We start from the raw sequence: 27,240 nt of genomic DNA on the forward strand, positions 1-27,240 counted from the left end.
TGTTGTGCCCGTCATTCCTAGTCAGGATGCCTATTCCAAATGCAGAAGGCTGGAGAGAAATTCTAATGGCTGAGATGATGTCAAACATCTTGTGTTATTTGTTTTTCACAAACAGTATCTCAAGGCTGTCTTGGACACCGCCAGAATAACTTCAGGAGAGAAATGTGCAGTAAAAGGTGAAAGGTTGAAACCCTCTCTCAGTGAAGAGCCAATGCCATATTTCCACAATATACCAAAAAAGCATATTAAATTCTTCTGCAATGTGTATCAAAGTAAGGGCTCAGAGATAGCAACGAAATACATTATTCCAACATGTTTAACATTGGTTGAGAGAGTCGAATGCCACCATTAGCTTAATCTGACACAAGGTCATTGCATGAGATACATCTACTGTGCATAGCTCAAATCACAACTCCTGGCTTTCCTCTCTGCCTTTATCTTTGGGGATGTGATTATGTGTGCCCACAGCTGAGCCATGCTGGTTGTTCAGGAAAAAGGTAATTTCTTCAGAGGATGTTTTACTACCTTTATTCTGATATTTAAACTGGATTTCTCATTCCCTTGCAGTAAAACTCCGCTGTGAGGTCTGCCTGCTCTTTTGCAGCAGAAGAGCGGGGGAATACAGTGTAGGAAAGGGACTTCTGGCAACAGTCATGGTATTTTTCACTAGGGACAGTAAGCCTGATGAATAAGTAACTTCTGGCTATATAGCCAGGCTCCATTTTCTTCACAGTGCCTCACACCCTTGTTTCTTTCAGAGTCCTTTCAATCCTGGCCTCACCGTATCAAACAAGCAGAAACTATAGAAGAATTACAGAGGAAACTAATATCAACTTGTTTTCAAGACAGGACAAGCAGTGTCAGTCCTACCACAAATGTGGATCCAGTTAATGCCATTTATTCAGACTATTTTCTTTCTATCAAGAAAAGACAAAAAAGCTCAGCATTCCTTACTGAGCCCTTACTTTGGTGTCAGGAAAATGTATACTCAATATTTGACATATCCTGGAATCACCAAGAAAACTTTTGAGATCCTTGCCTTTAAAGACAACTTTACATTATGTGAGAAGTCAAAACAGGAAAATCTATGATGCTATAATTTATAGCCAGCGTTTGCAGACTTGGTAGTTAAAATATGAATCCAAAATCCAAGTACTGTTTAGTGAACTGCTGGTTTTGTAGGGCTGAGAACTTGCACAGCTTTAAAGGGTGTCTTTAGGGATGCTCATTATTTCTGCTATGGATCCTGCAATTCTATAAACACTCACTTCCTTAAATTATATTACAAGTATAGTTAAAGCATTTATGTCAGTACTTGTAAGATCGTGGGTTACAATAAGGTCTATGATTCACATTTCAGTCATCTGGATTTGAAAATCTGTAAGCAAAAAGTCCACAGAGCCTGCAAAAACCTCTCTTCAAGAGCAGTCAAGATTGCACACTGCTCGACACCTTTATGGAAACCACCTTCTATCAAAAGCTTAAGGAAATAATTTTTTTCCTTGCCTATTGAATGATGCGCCTAATGAGTGCCTCTGTCTTGTGCAATCCTTTTGCTGCATCTCTGACATAAATGCAAGCTTCACTCCTGATTAACCCCATTTGCTCTGCGGCAAGTGGGGCAGAACCCTGCCGAGCCACAATAAGCCTGGGCACAAAGATTACGGAGCAATCACTGTACGGGAAGGTGTTCGCTCATTAAATTTCAGCACACGGTTACTCCAGTTGGAAAATACGATTAAATAAAACTGCAGCCCACTTTCCTTCTTTGCCCAACAAGAGAAGCATATGCTCTCTGTTTAAATGGGCTCTGGTACGCAATACGAAACTTAAGGTCTACTTTGAAAGATTTATGGGTATAGGAAAGTACTTACTTTTGTGCAACAAAAGAAGGATCAAAGAATTCAGACGTAATCCTGTTTGCATACAGGGAACAACTAGTCATAGAGCACAACCCTGAAAAGCATAAGACAAACCATTCAGTGGAGCCAGCAGAAGAGCTTTGGGCCTGACCCTGAAGCCAATGAAGTTATGGAGTATTGTGCGTGGATTTCTGCAGAAAAGCAGCTCTGGTATGACTTCAAATATGCAAACTTAGAGAAATAAGGTATATTTACCAGATAGTATGAAAATCAGTCCAGCTAAACAAGCTATTTTTGCTTTAGTCTGATCAGAACCTCCAACTTTTGTACACTTCATCCCAACCAGTCCAAAAATGGCACCGAAGAAGCCCAGGCAGACAGCGGAGATCATCAGTCCTCTGCAGGCTTGGATGTAACCTGCAGTGAGAAAGAGTAAGGCTAACGTGAGAACTGGAACCACAATGGGTTCTGCTGTAGTTCCTCTCCTCCTGCGCAGCGTTAGGCATTCACTATTGCAAACTGCATCAGACCTTGGCTGGAGTGATGTCACCTTACCCCAGACTGTCATCTTCTAGGTGATGTCTGCCCTTCACAGGGCATCGTCACCTGAGCCCAGCTCATAAGAAACATACTATGGCATTCAGGGCTGCAAAAAACAATCCTGTGGCGTTGGGTAGAGTATCTGCAAGAGATTGTACCCATGAGGTTTTGAAGAGCAACTCCACATGGTCTGCGCAGCGGCTGTCACAGGTTGCAGAGCCACTCTGTGCACACAAAGCAAGTCTTACATGTCAGTCTTGTGTGTGTGTGTGTGTCGCAGATGCAATACAACTGGCAGCAGGTCGGCAGCACTGGCCCTGGCTGGGGTCCTGGGCCTGCCTGGACATGCCACTGATTTGATTTGGATCTGCCAAGAAGGCCTTCACTCTGCAAGGAAGTCAAACACATGCTCAGCTTCATGGACAGCAGCGGCCCTTCAAGATAAAACACATCACTGCCATACTTAAGCCTGGAGAAATGGCTTGTGGCTGGCTTTAGCCGCGCACAATTTTGCCACGCTGGCTGAGGCTGCTCTGAGCTGCACCTCCCAGGGACAGGGCCCTTCAGCAGGACAATGGGTCGCTTGGCCTCTTCTTCCTTCTGAGAGTATCTTGTAATTGAAAGACTGTGATAATCTTCTATCACTGTTTACAGGGTGGAACACTGCAATCTTACACAGCTGAATAGCTATCACAAGATGTTTTTCTTCATAACCTGTTGTTACATCTCATTTAAAATGAAAAAGTACTTCCACTATTAGGGTATTCATTCTTTTTGCTTTGATCTCCAGTGAGTGGAAATATTGAGAGCTAAACCATGTTTTCATTGCCTATTACCTCAAATTTTATGTAATAACAAATAAACACCACCCCCACATAAAAGTCTTTAATATATAGGAAATTAATACATTAAAACAGGGACTAGAGGACATCTAATGAAAACAGAAGGCAGCAGATTAAAAAAAAAAAGTGTGCTTATTCATATAATGAAGTTGCGGAACTCCTTTCCACAGGATTTGTGGATGCTAAAGGTTTACAGAGGTTCAAAAAGAGACTGGATACATTCATAAAAGAGAAATCTGTGACTGGCTAACAGGTCCTTGAGCTGCAGATGGCTACCACTGATGCTTGGCTGCCTTCTGCTCTCCTTACTGCCACCCGGTTTAGCTGCTGCTGGAGGTGTATCAGCTCCAGGATGACTGCTCTGTGAACAATAAAAAAACCCCATTGATTCATAGCTTTGTGCAACAAGCAGCACACAAGAAGCAATTTGTAGCATGTAGCACCCCGTTTTATCAGTCCTACCCAACTTGGGTGCCATGCTGCACGTCTGCGAACGCAACCTACTGGCATTTATCTACATCTGTTGGCAAGCACACAGACTTCTTTCACTTGCAACTGCTTCTGTAGCCTGTCTGCTAAAGAAATACAACAGGCAATGAAATAACTATAACTGTCAAACGACTCACATGTTGGAATATAAGAGAGAGAGTCATGTGTGCAAGACCCAATCTGAAGAAAGCAGCCTTGCTTTGTTAATTTTTGCTATAGGCATGGAAAAGTTGGCTTTTACTACTTTTGGCGGTGTATAATGCATTTCTTGTAGCACACAGGTAAAGCAGGGGATGAAGACTGGCAAGGAAGCTATTATTTTTGACAGGTCCAATTTATTGACACTGTTAGTAGCTAATTGACACATTAAAGTGCTGAACCATGAACATATTTACCCAGAGGTCCTCTAAACTTTTAGTTATGTCTGAATCTCCTAGGAGAAACAGTAAATATTCACCCCAACCAAAATAACCAGAATATGCTAGGAACCACTGGGCTGAAATTCAGCTGTTCCTGAAGGTCAATGCACAGTTTTAATATAGGTAGAGGGTAGTGAGACAGTAAGAAATAATTAACTCACTCACCCAGAAATCATTTTCAATTATAAACAGCATGAGCTGGAGGACTGCTCGGTTCTGCTGAATGAATAACCTTCCTCACTAAATATTTCACCGAATTGCGCAGGCCAGCCACAGCAGGACTTGTTTCAGTTCACCACAGCAATCATCCAACTGGCACGCAGTTTTGAAACAAAACGTATGAAAAAAAAAAAAAAAATCACAATCTACACCAGTAATGTGGAAGAGCAGAAGACTCTGTTAGTCCCACTAGGCTGACTAGGAAGAATGAAAGGGTGAAATCAACCTTCTCTCCAAATCCAGCATCCTATTGCTTGGACCCTAGGTTAAAACTCTGTATAGCGTTTGGCTGTGACTTTTGCTTTGCTTCCTAGAAAGTAAGAACATTACCTTGCCTACCAAGGCTTATAATGCAGGAGCTGCCTATTTCTTTACACTCCTCCACTCAAGACCAAAGATGTCCCCTTTCCAAAAGATTACTGTCAATATTTACAGCAAGTCCTGTAGAAAGCTTGTCATGTACATATTAACCACCCAAATGAAGGTCCCAAGCAACAAAAAGCAATGTTTTAAACAGACAAGCAGACAAACATGCATTACTCATAAAGTCATGTTTAGCAGCATTCCAAGAGAAACCTATTTCAAAGTGGTTTTTTTTTTAAACAAATGTGTTTTGTCTTGCATCCAAATTAATCTTGTTAGATCTTCATCTTTCTTGCCTCACTGCTCCTGATGCTCATAAAGAGTTAGGAGGAATGCATATATTCCTATCATATGACAGTCAGAGAAAAAATATATATACAGTTCTGAAGACTGTCACTTTCACAATAAATGCCTCTGGTGGCATCCTGCAGTCTCCATCATGTGAAGTATAAGAGGTTGCCTTCAGATACAGCACAGATTCCTTCTAAAAGTACACACCCATTGCTTTTGTATGTTTTTCTAAGCTCTATTACCTTCTTTTAGCTCATAAGTAATTTTTGTTTAGTTCTTGAAAAAGGTCATCGGATCCACTGTTGGAAACATGGGAACTGATAGGCCCTCTTTTGGGTAGGTGGTTTCATCACTAAGTTTCCACCTATGACCAGTAGCGCACAAACGCAAACCCAAAATGATCATAAGTCCCACAGACAGCAAGAATATTTTTGCTTGCATACAGAATGTGGGGCTGAGCCCTTAACAAGGACTGGCCAAATCAATTTCTTGCACAGGAATGCATAAAGGTGGAAGGGCACCACGTGCAATTTTCTCTGGTGGCCGCTCATGTGATGGAGTGATGGCCTGAAAGCCTTTGGGGCAGCCCCGCTGCCAGGCCACCCTACAGCAATCTGGGGAGCACAGTCCAAGATCGCTCCGTGATGCAAACCAAAACAAGGGTAATGGGGAACCATCTCCGGATCACTCCTGACTCAAACTATGACACTGTTTCTGAAGAAGGAAGGACTTCTGCATCCCACAAGAGAGCCCCAGCAACTGGCATGGTGATAGCCCGATTTCTTACCCCCTCGTTTTGCCTCTGATCCTCCGGCAGACCTGAGCGGTCTCTCTGGACAAGAAGTCCAGCAAAACTCTGAGGTTTCTGATTGGACAAAAAAACCATTGCCATAGAAGAGGAACTGCTCTGCAAGGCAAACCCTCTCCATCTACATAAGGAAGGAGTGGAGCAGAGCCACCTTTCCCTGAGACAACAAAAATATTTCTAGTAATTTCCCAGTCCTGCCCTACCATTTCAAGGAGAGCAACACATTATCACTATGTGCATCTCTACAGAGTAACTGTTTCTGCTCACAAGCACCTCAGCGAAAATGGGAAGACCGATGTCTCCTTTTTTGTGCCTTCTGAGTCCCCCACCTGAGGATGGAGTGAGGAAGGTCCATGTTCCCAATCACAGGGAAGGGGATTCAGCTTAGCCACGTAGTCTGTGCAAAGAGGAAGAGGAGGGAACGGAGAGGCTACTTGAAGGCTGAGGCAAATTCGGCTTCATGCTGACATACAAATCCTTCTAAGGTATGCGTGACACACTCTAACCCTGAAGTACGCTCCTGCACTGTGCAAGGGTTGGGGCAAAAAGGGGACGTACACACCCACTGTCAGGTGCTAATGGGTTCCCAGCAGAGCCCGTAACGGCGAGGAGGGGACTCTGGGCTAGGCTAGCTACTGAAAGCACCTCTGACTCTGGTGGCTGCCCCTCTGCCCCACCCCAGCTCGCATGGCCTCTGCTGTGAGGGTTATGTTACTCCCTCTCCAGCCTGCCTTTCATTCGCATCGTGCCTGGGTACCAAGGTCTGGCCCCACAGCGTTTAGAGATGTTACTGAGAAACACTGAAGCCAAAAACCTTCCACTAATGATAAGCAGTCTGGCCAGGAGGGTGGGATAAGGCCCTTCCAGATGTGCATTTTGGACTCACTTCTGTCCAAAATGAGATAGTGCTCGGGTGGCTGTTTCACTGTGCAGAAGGTGCCTCAGAAACTCATTCCTTGGGCAGGTGGAACCTGTTACCCAACACACAAGGTTTCAATGCACAGGAGTTTGGAGGAAGAGGTGGCAAGGACTTTGCTGTCAAGTTTCTTTTTCTTTTTGGAATTTTAAATGTTCCAAATTCTGCACACTTTGCAGCTACGCTTTTCTTACTGTGAAAATAGATTAACCCAGAACTAAAAGAACAGCTTAAACAATAGATTCGGTGGATCCAAAAGGTTACGCACCAGCGATCACTCCATGCCCGCCTGCACACAGACCACAGCTCCTTGGCCAAGCCTGGAAACCACGTTCTCAGCTGCCACGCTCGGCTGTAGGGTGACTGATGCCAGCAGAGGCCAGCCAGCCCTCTCACCCTTTTGCAGGAATGGCAAACCCCTCTATCACTGTGGGGCTGGGTCAGAAAAAGGTCTGGGGAACAGTACTTCTCTACCCAAGGGAAGCATCCTGCAAAAGTGATGCTTAAGGGTTGCCTTTTTAGTATCTTGACTTCTTTTAGCCCTTTGTACATACAGAGATTAAAGGTTTTCTGATACTGGTATGAATTAGCTTTGTGATAATGTTAATCCCTGTTATGATAATATTAATCTCTGTTAGTGATTTAACAGACTTTCTTTTCCTTTTAAACAAACCTTTCACACCAAAATCCACTCTCAGGCTCCAGTGCAAAGGGAGTGTCTGGCCAGACCGTTGAACAGTAGACCTGAATTTTTGTATCAAAGCCACTGGGACACTGTATATTTTATTAATTTACAACTATAAACACTTGGAAAAGGTGCCGTAATTTTAAAAACCTTTCATGCCTTTCTTTACAGTCATTCCTGAGGCTATAAAACCGATGCCATCTGCACTTCCACTGTTTCTGCCAGCCACAATCAGTGCGGATTAATCAACTAAAAGTTGAGGTTGTGAAGATTTCCTGCAGTGACCCTGTTTCCCAGTAGGGCTTCCTTAAAGGGCAAAAATGTTTCCCCTTAACCAGGGAAGAAATGCAGCACCAAGTCAGTGTTTGGTTTCAGGCACTACAGCAAAACTCCCAGCTTTGCTTCAAATTCACACTGCCCTAAATCTAAGCAGAGCTATGCATCGCTTTAGCATACCTTTGCATCCCTTACTGCCCCAAGCTTTTACGCTGTCATTTATCAATGAAGCAATTACACCCGAGTTAATAACTGCTTAGCAAAAAAAAGCAAAGGAACATTAATTAAAACAAAATGACGCCAAGGCTTGTTCTTCTCCACCGACCGTTGCACGGCTGGCAAAACCATAAAAAAGAGGAATGTCACGACAGTCGGAAAATAAATCGGCCAGAAAAATTTGCCTACATTCTTCTTGTGTCAAATCCACACGCACAGCGTCTTCCGTGGGGGAAAAAAAAAAAAGCAGGTAGCGACAGCGAGAGGGGCCGAAACGGACACTCAGGCACCAAATATAACCTCAATCGGTGGGTTTTAGGGGAAAAACCCCACTTCCACGGGCGCCTGCAAGCAGCGAGCTGCCACCTGCTAGGGGACCCGAGGGCACTTGCCCACGAGCCCGCGTGGGAGCCACCGCCGCCGCCGGGGTCCCCGCCGCCCCCGCCGGCCCCGCTCGCCGCGCCCCGACCCCCCGCTGCCCGCCAGCCCCACCGAGGCGCCGCGCTCGCCCCCGCCGGCTCCGGGGGGAGCCCCGGAGCCCCCCCGGTCCCGCACACCACCACGTAGGGGGAGGGGGGGGGGGGGTGGAGTTGGGATGGGGGTCGGCGGGAGCCTGACCGTCCAGCGCCAGCATGGATGGGAAGTCCTTGCAGTTGGAGACGCCGGTGGAGTCGGTCACGCAGGTCTTCCAGAGGTTGGCCCAGAAGGTGGCGGTGGTGATGACCGTGCCGTCGATGGTGGACACCTTCCAGTAGTCGGTGGGCAGCGTGGAGGAGACCAGCACCCAGCCCGAGATGGTCAGCAGGAAGGCGATGATCTCCGCCGACGTGCTCGCCATGGGCCCGGCAGCAGGCAGGCAGCGGGCGGGCAGCGGCGGGCAGCGGGCGGGCAGGCGGCGCGGAGCCGCGGTGGCGGCGGCGGCAGCCCGGCAGCAGCTGAGTCCCGGCGGCGGCGGCAGCGGGCGGAGCGGAGCGGGGCGGTGGCGGCGGCGGTGGCCGCCCCGGGCCGCGGAGCCCAATCAGCGGAGGGAGCTCCCGGAGCCCCCGGGCCGCCCCCTCCCGCCCGACCCCGCCGCGCCTCGCCGGGGTCCCCCCGGCAGGGCGGGAGTATGGGGGGGTGCTGCCCCCGGGGTCCCCCCGGCAGGGCCGGAGTTGGGGGGGGCGGTGCTGCCCCCGGGGTGCCCCCGGCAGGGCGGGATTTGGGGTGCGCGGCGCTCCACGGGGTGGCAATAAAAAACAGACTCGAAAACAAACAAACAGCGACGCGGCCTCTAATGAGGCTTTAGTGTCTCCTTCCCTGCAGGTGAGCGTTGCAGGGCATGGCAAGGGCGGGCAGCAGCCTGGCAGGAGCTTCCGTAGCGTTTTCTCAATAGTTTTCAGGTTTGCATCTCGTTCTGCATGCAGGCAACCCCCTGCCCCCCCCCCGAATAGCGTTGCCAGGGGGGTAGTTTTGAGCAATGCTTGTAGAATACAGGCCTGCCGACCGTATGGAGCGCTCCGTATTCATACAAGCAGGTAAGCGTTTCAAATACGTAGCAAGGTTTTATAATCCTCTGAATTTCAGCTGGCCTCTTGTTATTATCTGGCCACAGACGATACAGCTTTTAATAGCTGGTTTTGCAATGCGAGGTGGTGAACTTGGGATTTTCTACCTCGGTCTTAATGCACTGGCATTCGAGCCTGCAGCTCACAGGTGTAAAGTTATTCACCGCGGCTTCTTCTCTTGTTTGAAGGTGTTTACTTTCCACATCAGTAGTATATTTGCCATTGATGTGGAAAGTACACTGCTGGTCTTTACTTTCCTCCTATTTATTCCAAAACTATTGTTACATTTTCTAAACCTTTTTGCCAGACAGGCAATCACTGGAGGATAAGAAGCCACATTTCCATCATTATTCTTATGATGAAAGCTCTTTGGTTTTGCTGTGTGGACACAAACCCGGATGTAATCACCTTATAGACGTTTAAAAAAAAAAAAAGGGAAACAAAACCCAGCTAGAGTTAGGCGTACCCTTGGATGTGTGTCAGAGCTCAGTGGGAACAGGCTGTTTGTTGATCTGTTAATGCCCCAGCAGGATACAATGGGGTCCACAGCTGCGTTTTACTGATGCGATAGATCTCTGCCTACTCTCTGCTTCCTTGGTACCCTCCAACTTGCAGGTGACACACAGGGGCACTGGCAGGGAAGAGGGAGAGGTGAAAGCAAGCAGTAGGCTTGTTTGCACAGCAGCATTGGGCATGGAATATACTACAGCTCCCATTCAACCTCTATGCCAAGATGTCATCTCCTCTCCTCAGGAGGGAAAAGAGGGAGAAAAGAAAGAGAAAGGGTCTGGATGTGGGTGAGCCATACTCTGCTATGGTATTAGACTGTAGCCAGAGCTCACTTTGGGACACAGAGAAGTGCTTCTGACTCAAGGAACAGGGCAGGGGCATGACTGTAGATCCAAGTCCCATCTACACAACATTATGATCTATTTATTGTAGGGTATGGCAGCAGAAAAGAAAAAAAAGGGGTTTTTTAAATATTTTTCCCCATCATAGCACTTTGAGGTCTTGCAGACTGGATTTCTCTTGGTGGTGGAAAGCTAGGTCAATCCAAGCAGCTATCAGCTGGGATCTAATCTGGTCTGAGGTAGAAGACTTGAGTCCCGGTCTGGGTCATTGTGTTTTCTTGATGTGGGGAGCTCACCTTTTGTTGATAAGGCTGCTTTGGTGGTGTAAAGCTTGTTGAATCCAGGGACTAGTGTCTAGGCAAATTTTGTCCAGGGCCCATCAGAAGTTTTCAGTGTGCTGAAAGGGACCTTAAAGATCATCTAGTTCATCCCCCCTGCCATGGGCAGGGACACCTTCCACTAGACCAGGTTGCTCAAAGCCCCGTCCAGCCTGGTCTTGAACACTTCTAGGGAGGGAGCAGCCACAACTTCTCCAGACAACCTGTTCCGGTGCCTTACCACCCTCATAGTGAAGAATTTCTTCCCTATAGGTAATCTAAATATACCCACTTTCAGTTTAAAACCATTACCCCTTGTCCAATCCCTACACTCCCAATAAGTGCCTCTCCATCTTTCCTGTAGGACCCCTTTAAGGGGGTCTTTAAGGGGGCTGCTATAAGGTCTCCCTGGAGCCTTCTCTTCTTCAGGCATGACAACCCCAACTCTCTCAGCCTGTCCTCATAAGGGAGGTGCTCCACCCCCTGATCATCTTCGTGGCCTCCTCTGGACCCGCTTGAGCAGCTCCATGTCCTTCCTATGTTGGGTCCCTGGAGCTGGACACAGCACTCCAGGTGGGGTCTCATGAGAGCAGAGTAGAGGCGGAGAATCACCTCCCTCGACCTGCTGGTTGTGCTTCGTTTGAGGCCGCACCAACACTACATACAGTGGGATGATCACCTCTTTTGACCGGCTGGTTATGCTGTTTGACACACCCCAGGATGTGGTTTGCCCTCTTGGCTGCCAGGGCACACTGCTGACTCACACTGATCCTGCTGTTGACCAGCACCCCCAGATCCCTTTCTGCAGGGCTGCTCTCCAGCCACTTCTCTGCCAATTTATACTTGGGCCCAGTGTTACTCTGTCACAGGTACAGAATCCGGCATTTGGACTTGTTAAATTTCATCCCGCTGGTGATTGCCCAATGCTCCAATCTATCTAGATCCCTCTGCAAGGCCTCTTGTCCATCAAGAGAGTCAACAGCACCTCCCAGTTTGGTATTATCAGCAAACTCGCTAATAATGCATTCAACTCCTGCATCAAGATTGTTGATAAAGATAAAGATATTGATCAGAACTGGCCCTAGAAGTGAGCCCTGAAGAACATTGCTGGTGACCAGTCACTAGGCAGATGTAGCCCCATTCACTACAATCCTTTGAGCTCTGGCCTTTAGCCAGCACCATGAACCTGCGTATCCCACAGGTGGACAACTTGTCCAGAAGGATTCTGTGAGGGACAGTATCAAAAGTCTTACTAAAATCCAGAAAAACTACATCCACCTCCTTCCCTTCATCCACTAGGTGGGTGACCTTATCATAGAAGGATATCAAATTAGTTAAACAGGACTTTCCCTTTGTGAACCCATGTTGACTGTGCCTGATGACTGCATTGTTCTTTAAATGCCATTCAATAGCACCCAGTCTTCTTCTTAATTTTTCCAGGAACTGAGGTTAGACCAACAGGTCTGTAGTTTCCTGTGTCGTCCCTCATGCCCTTCTTGTTAACTGGTATAACATTGGCTAGCTTCCAGTCAGCAGGGACCTTCCCTGACTCCCAAGATTTTTAAACTACATATATTTTACTAATCAGAATGGAATATTATTCAATAGTTGGATTTTTAGAACGTACAAAGGTTTATTGTATTACTGTGTACAGAAGAGTCCTTCAGAAATGGTTTTGCTCCCAAGTCTGGAATACAGGATATTATTGCAGGATCAAAACCACAAGCAATCATTATTGCCTCATAATTTAAACACTGGATGACAACAGCATTTGTTCTGCAGCCAGGATAAGCAGGCCAGGGTCGTCATGCCACTGTCCTGGAGTAATTTTTCTTGTAAATTTACCATCCATAGGTTGGGCAACTTGAGACTCTTTCCTAGCTCTGCCATGTTATGATTTCCAGGGTGCCTAGAGCACTTGTGCAAAAGGAAAAAAAAAACCAACTTTATTTTTCTAAGGCTGAAAGACAACTTCCTTGTTTGCTAGGGTTTCCCTGAGAATTTGAATACTGAAAAGCTAAGGCAGACATGCGGGGGATATAGCCAGTCTTACAAGAGTGTCATCACCTGGGCAAGGTCAGGTCTGCTGTCAGTGATAGATCTGGCGAATAAACCTGAAATTTGCATATGCATTAGAGGAGATTAACACAACTGTAAAATGGGGAGGCTTGCATGGTGTTCTGCATTGTGCAGAACAAAAAGAGCTGCCTAAAAATTGAGCAGCTAGATCCTCTTCTCCAAAGGAGAGTAGACAAAGGAATGTTTCTGTGTTGCCTAAAAAAAAAATCCATCATAGTGGGAAACATCAGTTAATAAACACGAGTCCTTGCTGATGTTGTCACTGTTGTTTTTCTTAAGCTATCAGAAATGGAATTAAATGAAATTACTGCACGTCTTTTGTAAACTGCCAGGACAAGAATGACTTTAAGCTATGCGGTTCATATATTACGTAACAAAAAGTGAAAAATTAATAGGAAGTGACAACCCAGAGCATTTTAAAGGAGTGAAAAATTGCATTCCATGAGCCAATAAACTTTCCCCTCTCCCATTCCGTGCAGTGCGTTTGGACATTACAGACTTTGTTTCTTGACACCAAGATTAATGCATTATTTCTTCTTTTTTTTTTTTCAGCTTGGCTTAATTTTGTTGAAAAAAGCCTGTGTTGTTGCCTGAAAGTTTGTAATACAATGCTTTTAAAAATAGATATAACCTGTTTAACAAACTAAGCAGGAAATGTGAAGAAGTGCATCTCCTACTTTACTGGAGGTGCATTCCACCTGGCCAACAGCACAGGTGCAGCTCTTGGCATTCAGAAGTTGCCTCCACATCAAATTAAGTTTCTCTAAACCCAGGTAGGTCACAGTGTAAAGGAGGGAAACTTTTGAACTGATTTTTAGAACATGTGGCCCTATGTAATGTGATTTACAAAGTGTTTGCAAAATAAAAGAATACTGTATCTAATGGAATTTAAAAGGATTTAATTGAGGTGGGAGGCAGACGGATAAGCAAACGTCTTTCCAAAGCAGCCAGTGTTCAGAAGTGAGCCATAAAGATGAAGTTGTTGAGTCCTGACCAGTGGCTGAGCTGCAAGCCAGAGTTGAGACCCTGGTGTTCCTGGAGCAGGAATGCTTTCCCACCAAGCACATCCTCTGCCCTTGTGTGCCGCAGCTGGTCTCTGCCATTTCCTGAGCACTTGGTAGATCTGGCCACAGGGAGTCTGTCATCTTTTACAGGCACCAGGATAGCTCCCAGTTGGAGGACTCGGAAAAGCTGGAGCTGACCCTCTGGGATGGGCATAGCAACAGGACAAGGGGCGGGAGTTGGAACGTGGAAAATTCCCATTAGGTATTAGGAAAAAATTGTTTACCATGAGGATGGTCAAGCACTGGAGCAGGCTGTGCAGAGAGGCTGTGGGATGTCCCTCCTTGGAGGTGTTCAAGACTTAACTGGACACAGTCCTAAACAAGCCCATCTGATTAGACGTGTTTTGGAATAGATGACCTCTGGAGGTCCCTTCTAACCTGAATGATTCTACTACCCTATGATTTTGTTACCTCACTGAAGCAAATAAAGTAGCACTGGGATACATCTGTTGTCTTATAACTCTAAGTGGCGCACTGGTGCACTAATGATTACATATTACATGTTATGCTCAGAACATGATTGCATGTGGTCCCTGCTACCCTGTTGTTTGGCTTACATACTGAAATCTTCTTTTCACAGATATGTGTGTTTTAGTTCATAACAGCAGTACATTGAACTACTTTTCTAGCTATTGACACATGGGGAAATTTTTCTAATGGTCATCCTTTTTTGTTTGAGGTTGCCTTTAGATATGCCAAAGAAAACCCAAAGTGGAGAGCACGGCACAGAGGCCTTTAGCTCTGCCAGTGTAATACCCTTCACGAGACAGTGGAGCGGGGATGAGGAGAAGAGATGAGCTTCTGGAAAAGAAGGACTCATTTCTCGAGTGGACGCAAAAAGCAAAGCCAATAAACATGTGCTTCAGCTCATAGGAGGTGGTAGCAACTGGAGACAGCACTTGAGGAGATGACACCATGTGAGGTGACTGGCAGTCATGGCAAACGCCCTGGAGGACGCAGAAATAAACTGCAGGAGAGCATGGGCGAGGAGTGATAATTTACACCATGGTCTTTGTACTTAGCCCTGCTTAGGTACAGCCTAGCCCTCAGCACAGATTTGTCCTAGTTGCCAGCTGGGAGGAAGGGGAGACAGATGAAGATGAGCGTCTGCCTTATACCTTCCCACCGTTATCTCCATGTGCAAGGAAGCTCTTCCCCATGCCCTCCTCCGGCTCCTCTTCTCAATTCCCACAGTGGCCCCTTATTTGCTCAGAGAAGTGTTGTGCCATGAAGAGGGTATTGTGGTTTACCATCTCTGACCCCACTGTTTATCAGGCACCAGTTGTCCCAGCTGGTGGCATAGAAAGATTTCATTTAACTAAGAGCACGAAACCACAATCTGGAGCAAAGCAGCTTCTGTAACGTGATTTAATTTGAGAGCAAATGGGCTGGGATCAAAAAAGGTCACGGTGACAAAGCAGAGTTAAAAGCTGACTTAAATCAACATGCTCAAGCAACTCAGCAACAAAGGGAATAAGAAAATAATATGTGACTTTTTTTGATCAATACAGATTCAACAGCATTGATAAACAGTTTGAAATGAACATGCATTCAATCCATCAGCAATACTGCTTCTCTTGATCTACTGGTTTGATTTGTTTTCTGAAATGGTGTGTGTATTTGAAATAGAAGTGATAGCCAGACTGATTTGACAGAAGTGGGTAAAACCCTCCAGCGAAAAGGGGGGCTGCCGGCAGGTGCAGAAGCTCTTGGATAAAGAGGACGTTTAAAATCAAATTTGAACTTGCTGAACTTAAGGTATCACAAATAAAACTGACAGTAATAAGATCTGAGGAGAAGAAAACACCTGAAAAACAGATGCTGATGAGAGCGTGTGTGCACTGGGGGACATGATCAGGTTCCCCCCACCTTCCTGTCTTCTGAAAGCACTGCCTTGTCAAAAATCAAATGGATCAAATGTACTCAGAAGTTTTTTAGTGTGCCAAGCAGTGCTTCGGCTCATTTTGTGTGCAATTTGTGTGCAGCATGGGGTCTTCCTATTCCTCAGTGCAATGTCATGCCCCAGTGCTGACTCTCGAGAAAATACTCTGCTGGTATCTACTGCATGTAGTAAATGAAGCAGTGTATTACCTAGGAGAAAATTCATTTGGACTGCTTATTTTTGCTGGATCACAGTCCACAGTAGCCAACAAGACATTTGCCAAGGACAGGACACAATGTGCTCTGCCTGTTATGTTAATGCTTTCATGTTCCCATACTGAAAATATTTTTCTTTCATTGCATTGCAGTAGTTCTACCTTGCCATTGCCCTTGTAAAGAAATTAAACTTTTTCCACTGATAGAGATTCAGGTGTACACTGTGTTTTTCTGTTTTCCTCTTTGTTGAAGTGTCTTTTCTCAGCTCTTTATTTCAGTGGCTCATTTAGATGTTTGTTCTAGCTTTTTAATTCATTTTAGCTGCAAGTCAGGTGAAGAAGGGCAGCATCACTTTTGAGAATTTAGCATTAAAACTATGTAAAGTCTTTTTTCATGTCAGAAATGCATTTCAACTTTTAGAAAATGAGAAATTCTTAAACAGTTTTGGCTTAAGTCCAATTTGCAAGGGAAATTGCAGCACTGAATGATGCCTCATGCACATGGTCAATGTTTCTGATTTTGGTGGTAAGTCTTTTATGTGGCTTTATATTTAAAGCACTGCACTGTTTTTCAGGAAACAAAGTTGTAAAGTGGGAGAAAATGGGATAATGAAGCAATATCTTTATGCCAGCTCTGGGAAAATTTAGTTTCTTTTTCTTTCCCAGTGTCTGGTGTAGTTATCTCATGTGCTACATGTAGGTAGGAATCAGAAAACCTTCCAACAGCAAATTCATAAATTTCAGAAGTCTCTGTGTGACAAGGTGGTTGCTTTTGATTGTAGATCGCTTGACAAATAGTAATGAAATAAAAATGCCAGTATATGCCAAGCAATGAAGTTGGAGACACCTATACTTATTATACCGACTACTCTGTTTTTCTACGGGATAGTGCACTATTGACAAAAATGACTTTCGGTGATGTCTGGGGATTAAGGGTTTATTTGGAAAGATGGCCTAGAGCATTTTTCATGTGGTATTCTGGGAAGTGTTAACTTTTCTATGTACATACGGGAAAAACCTGATTTGGTAAGAGAGAGTTAGGACATAACCTGGCATGCAAAAGCCACAGGTTTGCTGCATCCATTAAAGAACCTGATACAAATGTTAAAATTCAGCTGCAGGAAGTGTTTGTGTTATTGCTGGATATACTGTTAATGCAAAATACGTTACTTTAGCATGAAATGCAAAACATAATTATTCGTTAAATTAATTTCCTACCCTCCCCCCCCCTCCAGTTTACACAGTCCCATTAAATACAGGGCATCTTTGGAAGATGTGCAGATTTATGGGAGGAATTTTCTTGCCTGTAAAGGAAACCTAGAGGGACTGCCCTTGGCCTAGGCATCAGCTTATAGCAGCTGGTGCGCAGGCTGGTCAGTGACGGAGCGCACTAGAGCCTTGTGAACCTGCGGTCCTGTGCCAGCCATTGTCCTCACCGGGCACATTTTGGTGACACGTCACATGCCCTGAGCTGTGAAAATATTGATTTTGAGATCATGTGCCTGAAGCAGTTTCAGTTTTCCTCCCATCCCAAACAGGAGCTAACCTCAAGCTGGGATCCTCATCAAGCCAGTGTAATGTCCCGGAGGTTACTCCGAACCCTTTTGCTGCCTGTACATTGCAGGAGCTTTTACCCACCTCTGCCACAACAGTTTTCCAGCTCTGGCAGCACAAGTCTCAGCGCCAGACACCTCTGCAGGCTGAGGTTTGCTTAAGCATGACCCAAGACGCGAGTCCCTCTCGCCTGCCTGCGGTCTCTCCCCCCAGAGCCATGCAATGTCTCTGTTTCAAGCCACTGCTTCTAGGGGGACGCTGGCCAAAGGTCGCCAGACTCAGGCAGGTGTTATTGCCCAGCTCTACATAGCGTGAACAAAGAATGAAAGAAATGATGTTTTTTGAGGACTGAGTTTAAAGTATAGAAAGGAAAAGCAACAGTTAAAGGGAAAGTGTAATCCTCCCCCGTGTTCAGTAAAAGTTATTTTCTCATGTTTTTCTAGCAAGCCTCACTCCTCGAACACTGACCGAGCAGCCTCTGCTCACCCACTTCACCAGCCCAATATTGTCCTGGGCTCTCCAGGCCTCCCACCTGACTGTACACATTGGCTTCCTGCTCTCATCCCAATGAGTTGCGGCATGAGTAGCTGAGCTTGCAGGTGTCCTCGGGTTTTGAGCCCTCGTCCCTCCACCCCTTTCACGTCTCCAGCAGTGGCTCCCATGGACAAGCATCTCATGCAAGCAGAAACTGCCCAGTTGCCTGGCAAACCTCACAGGTGCTGGTGTGTTTCTTGCCGTTTGGCAGGGACCAGCCACATCCTTGGACGCACGCCTAGCGGCTGACAGGCTCTTTGCCCAGCTGCATTTCAGTGATTAACCTGCTACCTCCATCTGTCAGCTTAGGGGTTTCTACCTCACACCAGAAAGACAGGAAAGTTAAAGATTTGCTTGAACTCTCTGAGGCTGGTATGATGCCCCAAGGGTGGGCTGGTATGGTGCCTGTCTGGATGGATATTCAGCTAGATATTTGCCACGTGGTCCATGCAATACTAACATCTGTAAATAAAGCCTGTTACAGATCATGTTGCAGACCTTGCTCTCCATACCAGGCTTGGAGAAGCCAAGGGGACATGTTTTCCAAGGCAGGACTGTAAGAGGTTACTCTCCTGTTTGTGCTGCCCCGGAACTCAACCCTTCTTCTGCAAGACACTTCTTGGCATGCCGGTGTCTATTGGCTTGTGAGGAGGGCCCCTGCCAAGTTTTTCAGGCGTGGAATAGGTCGTTCCCTTCTCGTTTTTGAAGTGTCGTGGTTAATTTCTAATGAGAAGTGCCTCTGAACTTCTGAACTTTGAACTCAGCAGAGGAAGCCCTCCCTTGAGGACATCAAAGGCTGTAGCTGTGCTTAGGGGAACGATTCGTGCCACATACTCTTCATGCCGAGAAATTATCTCTAGTCCTTTATGTGGCACATGCATCATTGAATATATTAATATACATGAGTAAATAAAATAAAGCCATTAGACTAGGATGCACATCCCTGAGAACAGAATTTGCTCTGCAGATTAGGAAATGGACTAAAATTCCAATCACTGATTTTTCACAAAGAAAATCTGTCACATCTTAGAACAAAGCAAACAAGCACATGCACACACACACATATATATCTCTCTCTAAAGAATGTGATACAAAGTCTTTTTTATATCCCTGCCTTATATTATGTCTAAGAATAGGGAAGAGAGATCAGGCTCTTATCAAAACTGCTATTTCCTCAATATAGGAGAAAAATTATTAGCCAACAACCCCACCAACCACTTTTTCATCTTTTCTTAACAAAATTAAATGCCTATGCAGCTCAATAAGTAAGCATTACCACTACGAATTGATGAAGCCAATTTTTAAAATAGTGAGATAAGTAGAGGAGACTAGAGTAACCCAACCCCCCTTTGCAGATAAAAATGTTATTTTCCCTCTTCTTACATAAATCTACTACTAGGGACCACAAATCATGTCTGATCACAGGGCTTCTCTTTATTCACGCAATCTCTTCTGCATGAGATATTCCTACATACTACTACCCACCACCTGTATATCCCTAGAATTTTTCATTACTAGAAGTGGGATGGGCATGTAATAATTACAGCAATTCATTAGACTTATCAGGAATTATCCAGATTTACTTACAAAACAGAGAGATACTTCCTTTGTAGTTTTGCCTTAAAAAACCATGGCCAGAAAATGCCCATCAGGACATTAATTTCATTAGGATTTTGCTTTTCATACATTTTTTTCCTCCTTCTACACTATTTTTGTTCTTGCTAGTAAGAACTTGTTTTAGTGTGTTTAATCCATTAGAGAAGATTTCCCAAATGAGCCATTTGTGAATAGCAGGTTGCTGTCTTTCATCAGTTCCACTCAAACAGCGGGTTACGATGAGGTATGACATTCTGGCTTGGTTTGTTTGTGCAACAGCTGGGATTTTTGTAATGGGGAAGTAAGGTACTTGGGTAATCTCCATTTGTTTTCAATAGGGCTGCAGTAGCCTTGAATGAGGAGGTGTTTCTGAGGTTCTTTCCCTGTTGGTTTCCAGCATTTGATGTTGATTTCACTTTTTTCTTTTATGGCAGCAGCCAAGCCTGGCTAGATAAGCTATCTCAAGCCCTTCCTGATACTGAGATGGGTAATAAGGATAGTGTTCAGCATTTCTGTGGGCGTGGTCTGTAGCATTACAGCACGGTATTTTTCACTTTAGAGTCCCATCACCTTCAGTGACTTTAACTTTACTGTCCAATTATATTTGTAACCTTGGGAGTACCCAGAGCTTTGATGGTGCCCTGTATAATCACTCTCATGTGCATAATTCTGGAGTAATTTGTACTCATCAGCAGAGCTTGCCAGATTTTCTATTAAAAGGATGAAGTTGCCAGCTCATGTAAATTTGCTGTAGTCCTGCTTTGACTAGTGTCTTCCTTCAGAACAGCCAGCCGTTGGTTTGCACAATTATTTCTGCACTGTGCATCCAGCGACTTACAGTCTTATTTGAATGAGGTCTGCTTATGACCAACTCACTAAATAGTTCACATCCAAAACCAATTGCCAGTGGTTCTTTCTTCATTATAAGCCTGATCCTGGTGGATTTTATTATTATTTTGGAAACAGCAAAGGATCAACACCATAAGAGGCAAGTCAGTGAGGGATTTACTTTGTTATTATGTTAATATCAGAGTATTTTAATGTAGATGTGAAGCAGCTGTGAACGCTGTTTCTCCAGCTCCCAAACCCTTTTCCAATGCCCGTTTCAGGAAGGATCTCTAAATTGTGATAGTAAGAGTTGACCTTGCCTTATGTATTAGCATGCTCATGAATTTCTCTTAGACTTACTTTTGTTGCTTCTTAAACTAAGACACTACTGCTACATAATTATTACCTATCCCTGTTTGCCGGGAGCAAGGCTGAGGTTAAAATGCATTTGTGCCTGGGAAGTCCCAGAGAAATAAATAATTTTCTCCACCTTTGTAGGCTGAGACAACAGGACACACTGTGTAACCTCCCCATTTGGCTGGACCACGGCTAGAAATGTGGTGCTCGCTTTGCACACGAGTATGCAGAGACACCTTAACAGAAGTGATTTTGTGTGATGACTACTGTATATATGCTTAAGGGGCAGGGTTACATCTTTGAGCTGAAAGCAACTCTTTGTGCACGCATAAATCACAGAAGGGCTGTGTTTGAAGATTGTATCATATCTAGTGGAGGTGATACAATCTACACAGCATGTACATCTCTGAAATGAGTCATTATTTTGAATAACGATCCACACTTGTTCATTTTCATGTGAACAGTTATATGAGGAAGGCTTAGCAGGAAGGGCTTACTTCAAGCTTTCAACCCCTCCTCAAGATCCACTGGTCTGTGAAGTTTAAAGAGCACTGACAAAGGCCATGTGAAATGGTAACAGGGATTGATGACGTGAAAAAATGGAGCTATTGAGCTGTGCAACAGCTGGCATAAGTAACAGTGTGGTCTAACCACAGTGATGCTCCTCTTCCTCTCCCTTTCCTTGCCAGCCATTTTCATCATGACTTCTTTAGCACCTCTGCAAGGGGCCCTTCATCCTGGTCCTATTGAAACGTTGGTAACAGCCCCACAAACAAAGTAGTCAGAACTTTCCATAAGTTCACTTAAATTTGAAAGGAATATGATGTAGTATGTCAACTGGTGTTTGGCAATCAACACAGTATGGGCAACCCTGTCCCACACTGTCACTGTAGAGCATTACCTTGCAAATGCAGGAGGTGGGATTCTCTCTAACTTAGATGTTCAAAATGCAGATGTCCACATCTGGGCTAGTCATTGGAACTCCAGACAATATAGTCAAAGGAGTCTGGAGAGCTACTCAGCTGATCAAATATGGGGTGAAAGGAGATGAACTGTGTCCCTGAAGTCCTTGTTTTGTTTTATGGACTATAAAAAGAACGAAGAAAGACAGATTTATATGTAGTCATCTATATTATAAATGTCATGGGATGGGATTTTTACTATGTTTAATGTCGAATCCCATATTTACAAATGGAGACAGAAACAGTGTGAAAAGGTTTTGGCATTCACAAACACAGGCTGGCAGTACCGTAGTTCTTTTGTATTGCTGGAGATAAATTTTGCGCCCTCTTCTGGAAAAAAGTGTTTGGCATATTGATGTAATAAAACGTAAAAAAAGAGATGTCGGTACAGTGAAGTCATCTCCTCATTTTCCTAGAGCAAACTTGGCACAATGAACAACTCATTAAATGTTGACTGTTCCTTCGGTTCTGATCACTTACAAGTACCTGTACATATGACTCCTGATTTGTGAATTTAACTGCTGATTAAGTTAATAACCAGCCCATAGTCTCTTGTGAAGTGTTGAATGACTTTCAGATGACTACACTGAAGCTCAATGAAAACAAAGATTTTTTTTAAAAAAGTCTATTGGTATCTGTTCACCTGGAAAATCCAGAGCAGAAAATGACCTGACAAGTCTGAATATGATCTCAACTATGGCAGTTTTACAGCAACAGCACTCGATTAGCATCTACACTGTTAAGATTTATTCAGCTCTGAGTTCATAATCAGATCCTATATCCAGTCACAGGAAAGGAAATGTCAATTATTATTTCACTTACAAGAAATGGCACTTTCAAGGGCTAATTCACATGCCTTATCTCCCTGAACGAGCTGAAATGTGGCAGATGGATAATGCAAGGAAAAGAAACAGTTGGACCTAATGACACCAGCCTTGGAAGAATGGTAATTTCAGCTATCAAAAAAGAGAGAGCTACCAGTTCACCCACTTATGTGGGAGGTTCATTGTCTGAAACTTGAAACATGTGTGAAAGGGGGCATGAGAAGAGTATGGACAACTTTCCAGGTGGGATCTGCACATTCCTGTCTCTGAGGGGTTTCATCCAATTCAGCTGAATGACACCTCTTCCAAACTTCTCATTTAAGCAGGATAAACTAAAATGGAACAGGCAGTTACCAGAGTCCCCAGTCTGTATACTCTCAGCAGAAGTGTTTGCAGGGTATCTGCTTTCTGCTGATACTATGTGGTCACATGCTGGAGATGTGTGATCACTCAGAAGCTTGCTGCATGCTGGCTAGGTATCAGCAAGTGAATAGCAAATAAACACTTATATTAACAAACCTGTGTTAAAATTGCAAAGGTCACAAACTACTCTTTGTACTGTTGACAGGCCGATAATGTGTATTGACACTGGTTATAACATCTTTGGCGGAGCCTTAGCCAATGGTCTGAAAAGGGTCACTGGAATAATCAGTTCCCTCCAATCATTTTGAGCTTCAGAAAGAAAAGAAGAAATGAGATCTGTTTTCTCTTCCCCAGTCTGGATAAGGCAGGATCAAGTCAGACACTGGCCTGACCGTTAGCTTTGCTTTGCTGAGCTGTTAGGTGCTAGCTAATGGGAGGAGCAATGGGGCAGCATATGGATATGCAAAGATGTGGACCCAGCACCTCTTCAGGGGGAAAGGACTAACACTGGAGAATACATATATAAAACTTTTGTGTCCAGTCCTTTTGTCATTCCACAAAGAGTAGGCTGGGTCTGAAGCTGCTCTTACCCGCAACTGCACAAAACCGGCTTGTTAGAAATGCCCATTTTTTTGCATCAGTAAAGGTCTGGGGTCCTACTGTGCAGCTCCTGCTCAGTGCTGGGCATTGCAACAACCACCAGCATTCCCTGTGTGGCAAACAGAGTCATGCAGAGTTAGCAGAGCCCCAGTGGCCTCCCCAATCCTCAGAACTGTCATCTCAGCCCCTGAAATGGAGACCTTGCAGCTCTGGCCAAGCTCTGTGCCCAAAGACCCTCGACTGTTCCACACTCCCAGCTTCGCCTGTGCAAATTGGTGGTGGCTCCCACCTCCTGCGGACATGAATGGCAGTTCCGCTTCCTGCACTCCAGCTGATCTTGGGACTCGAACACATTTTGCTACCAGGACCTTGCAGTAACAGGGCACCTAGGATTTCCAAGGATGGGAAAAATCTGTTCTCTGGGAACTGAATTTCCTGTGAGTTCCCAAACTCCACGCTGTGACAGAGGAATACATCTGTTCATACTTCAGTACTGCATAAGAGCAACATGGGAGCACGGGGATGAAGAGGCTGCAACAGGAGTGGAAGGTGAAAAAAAGTGAGAAAGCAGAAAAAAGAAACAAACCTGTCTCAAATAAACCTGAAGGAAAGAAACCTGTCTCCTGTGGACCCAGGAGACATGGAAATGTGTGGCACTTCAGAATATGCTGCCCATGGGCAGGGAAAACACAGATATGAAAGTAGTAGCAAGACCTGAGGAAGAACCTCTCAGCACTTAGGATTGTCTTGGCATGAAGGTAGGAAGGCACAGGAAATGAGATATATGGTCATTTTATAAGAAAGACTTACTCTCCATGTAATAGGGCTATGAATGCAGAGGAGTCCATGAGGAATCTGTAATACACAAACCATGGGTCTCACCTGTGAGCCACAAGCCTGAGCCACCTATTCATTTTGCATGGAATTTGTTTCTCTTAACTTAGCTGTCTACTGACACTGTCTCCATGTCACTGACTCCATGTCTAGTAGACAGACACTTCCAGAGGTTGATCAAGCCCATTGACCTCATACAAATTGCCCTCTGGGGACGCCTGTCTGTTTTCACTTATTGCAGAAAGAGTTTAAGATTATGACCTTAGACATTCCCTTTAGACTGCTAAAATTAGTGAAATGAGTCCCACCTCCTAAGCACAGCTCAACTCAAGAGGTAATGCTGTTGAAATGAGTGACTCTGTCTGTACGCCTTTGGAACAGCAACTTTCTGGATGAGTGATAAACTGCACATATTGCCCACAGTTTGGTGCCTGTCTGCGTCATCTCCTGTTTGTGGACAGACCCTGTGGTCACACTTGGGAAGGCTTTCTCTCCTCTTAGATGATGCCTGTTCCTGCTGTGGTTGGATGGGCCTGGCCATTGACTAATGAGGTATAGACACAACTAAAAAATCTGCTTTCAGCATAACAAGTGAGTTGGTATCGTACTGTGGATAGCTAGAACACAGTGAAAAGGTCACATTGGGAAAGGGGAAGAAATACACTTTTGTTCATTGTCTTCCCAGGACCTGCCGGTATTTATGTAATTTGTTGTCTGTGTGAGCCCTGGCTGCCAGAGTATGCAGCTTTTGAAGCATCTTTCTTTATCCAGGCAAGCAGCAGGTGGGATCAGTGGGCAACATGGTCATCCTTGCCGCAGGAATACCTCCGATCTGCCTTTCAGGGCTAAGGAACAGGAATGCTATGTTTCCTCAACGTCTGCTCCGTTGGGAAAAGGATGTGTCTGACCAGTACCTTGGGAAATACAACATTCACATTTACTGTGTCATTTATGATAGGGTGAAATTTCACACTGTGTTGCAAGTCATCTGGAATGTGTTTGCCTTGGCATGTCCTCTGACTGCCCTCAGTTGAATTACGGCCATCTCTTCAGATATCTATTCATGTAGATCTTGTTTATCAAGTCATTCACTACCTCTGGGAGGAGGACATGGCAGGTTGCTGCAGCTCCAGTCTCCAGTACCAGGTCCTTCTGGCACTCCATGGGTGGTGAGGGAGGGAGGCATAGGAGAGCTTTACCACTCAGTGCTTGCAGGATTGGGATCTGTTTAACATAGACAGCTCTGGACCTGTTCTTGATGTCTGTTAAGAGACTGCCACATTTTGTTGTCTGGAATGGGAGTTATGGGAGATTTTGAGGCAAATGTGCTCTGTGCAAAGCGAACTGTATGGAAATGTCTGGGTTTTTTCTGTTCTTTGATATTCAGCAGGATAGTAGGGAAGCTCCAGTGTGAATGGTTTTGCCCTAAATAATAATGCTTTTCCCAAGTAAGGTCTACTGCTGCAAACTTTGCCGTGTGAGTAGGCCTGGATTTTTAATGAGTGCTTATTGGTCCAACCATCATGATACTCTTCAGCTAAGTTATCTGACAGGCTTTACATGTATTCACTCATACTTCATGGCATCTCTGTGGGGGAGGGAATGGCTTTTCACCTGCTTCATTTCCTTCCTGAAATCTCCTTTGCTACATTTTTACTCTTCTGTCATCACTTTTGTTTTTCTTGCCTGTTTACTTTTTCCCTTTCACAGCCCTAAGACAAGAATATGGATCACTCCTTCCCACTGTACTTACTTGTTCAACTTTACCCCACCTAGTGACTCTTCATTTTTTGTCTTTTAGATGCCTCGGCTGTCTCTGTGTTGTGTTGAAGAGTTTCAGATGTTACAGGGCAAATTTTATGTCCCCTATGGTAGTGCACCTTATATTTCAAGGAATATTATTTTCTGCTCTTGAGGATTCATCTGTCTCCACAATTGTAAAATGACTGCAAGAGTTTTCTGGAGATAGGCTTTCATTCTTTTTTTGATGATAGAGAGGAACACAGAACAAACATGCTGGTAACAGCATAAAATGGCCATTGCCTCCCTCTCACAAAGTCACATAAATCTGTCCCTCACCATCACTCCTAAGGCAAGCAGCAGGTTGTTCCCCGGGCAGGAGGCATGCCTTTGTTCTTGCAGGGGAGAGACCTGTGTATGTGGGAGATGTTCTGTCGCTTTTCCCCTGCTATTATAAAAAGTTGAGACAACAAGGTATTTTTTTGATACACCTGCTCATTTTTTCCAGAGAATTTATTTGTCTGATCCTCTTGGTGGTACTTTTTAAATGCTACTTTTTTCTATTTGGAATTGGTGAATGACACTGCCTGACCTCCCAAGCATCAGTTCTCCAGATATTATTACATTTTAGACTTTGAGCAGAATTAAGTCATAGTAAGTGACCTGGTTGGTAGTCCTTCTGAGGACATGAAAGCATTTGTTTTCCTCCTACCATATAATTTTGTTTCTTACATCTGAGACTTGCGGTATTTGAAGCACAATTCTGTATCTTTTCTCAATAGCTTCTGTATTTATCTTTTTTCTTATGAGTAGATCTTTCTCTCAGTTGCCCCAATATACTATATTTTCCCTTTCTACAACCTTCCCCAACTTTAGCTAGGATTTGACATCTACCACAAAATGTATAACAGGCTGGACTTGAAGATCTGCAAGAATCCCATGTTTGAATATCCCAGCACTAGTGCATGTAGCTACTCCTGCCTTCTGTTCAGCTTTTGTAATGAGTGGTCTCTGTAGGGAACAGAGGCAACAAGGCAAAGCTGCAGAGCAATGCAAGAGGTAAATGCCTGGAGTTCAAATCTGGGGCGGTGCTACAGATTTATAGGTTCATAGAATCATAGAATTGTTGGAAGGGATTTTAAAGATCGTCTAGTTACAACCCCCCTGCCAT

At 44.7% G+C, this 27,240-nt stretch overlaps 1 protein-coding gene and 1 long non-coding RNA gene across 4 annotated transcripts in view; one reads left to right on the forward strand and one right to left on the reverse strand.

Annotated features, from left to right (window-relative positions):
* Window positions 1–27,240, reverse strand: part of CLDN10 (claudin 10) — a 60,499-nt gene that overhangs the window by 5,417 nt on the left and 27,842 nt on the right. The window contains exons 1-3 of one of the 2 annotated variants that reach the window (XM_074815442.1): window positions 8,545–8,853; window positions 2,118–2,279; window positions 1,875–1,956 (exon numbers count right to left, since the gene is read on the reverse strand). In XM_074815442.1, coding sequence (XP_074671543.1) covers window positions 1,875–1,956; window positions 2,118–2,279; window positions 8,545–8,764 — 464 coding nt within the window. In that variant the 5' untranslated portion in view covers window positions 8,765–8,853. Of the gene's footprint in view, window positions 1–1,874; window positions 1,957–2,117; window positions 2,280–8,544; window positions 8,854–27,240 lie in introns of those variants that run through there. The other variant, XM_074815443.1, reaches the window with a different exon arrangement.
* Window positions 9,142–16,087, forward strand: LOC141920244 (uncharacterized). 2 transcript variants are annotated; one of them, XR_012622271.1, is made up of 2 exons: window positions 9,142–9,440; window positions 14,461–16,087. It is a non-coding gene; the product is annotated as an uncharacterized LOC141920244 (long non-coding RNA). The 2 variants fall into 2 exon arrangements; XR_012622272.1 differs by lacking the exon at window positions 9,142–9,440 and adding an exon at window positions 13,294–13,490.

This window comes from Strix aluco, chromosome 2, assembly GCF_031877795.1.
Source record: "Strix aluco isolate bStrAlu1 chromosome 2, bStrAlu1.hap1, whole genome shotgun sequence".
In the NCBI taxonomy this organism is placed as follows: Eukaryota; Metazoa; Chordata; class Aves; order Strigiformes; family Strigidae; genus Strix; species Strix aluco.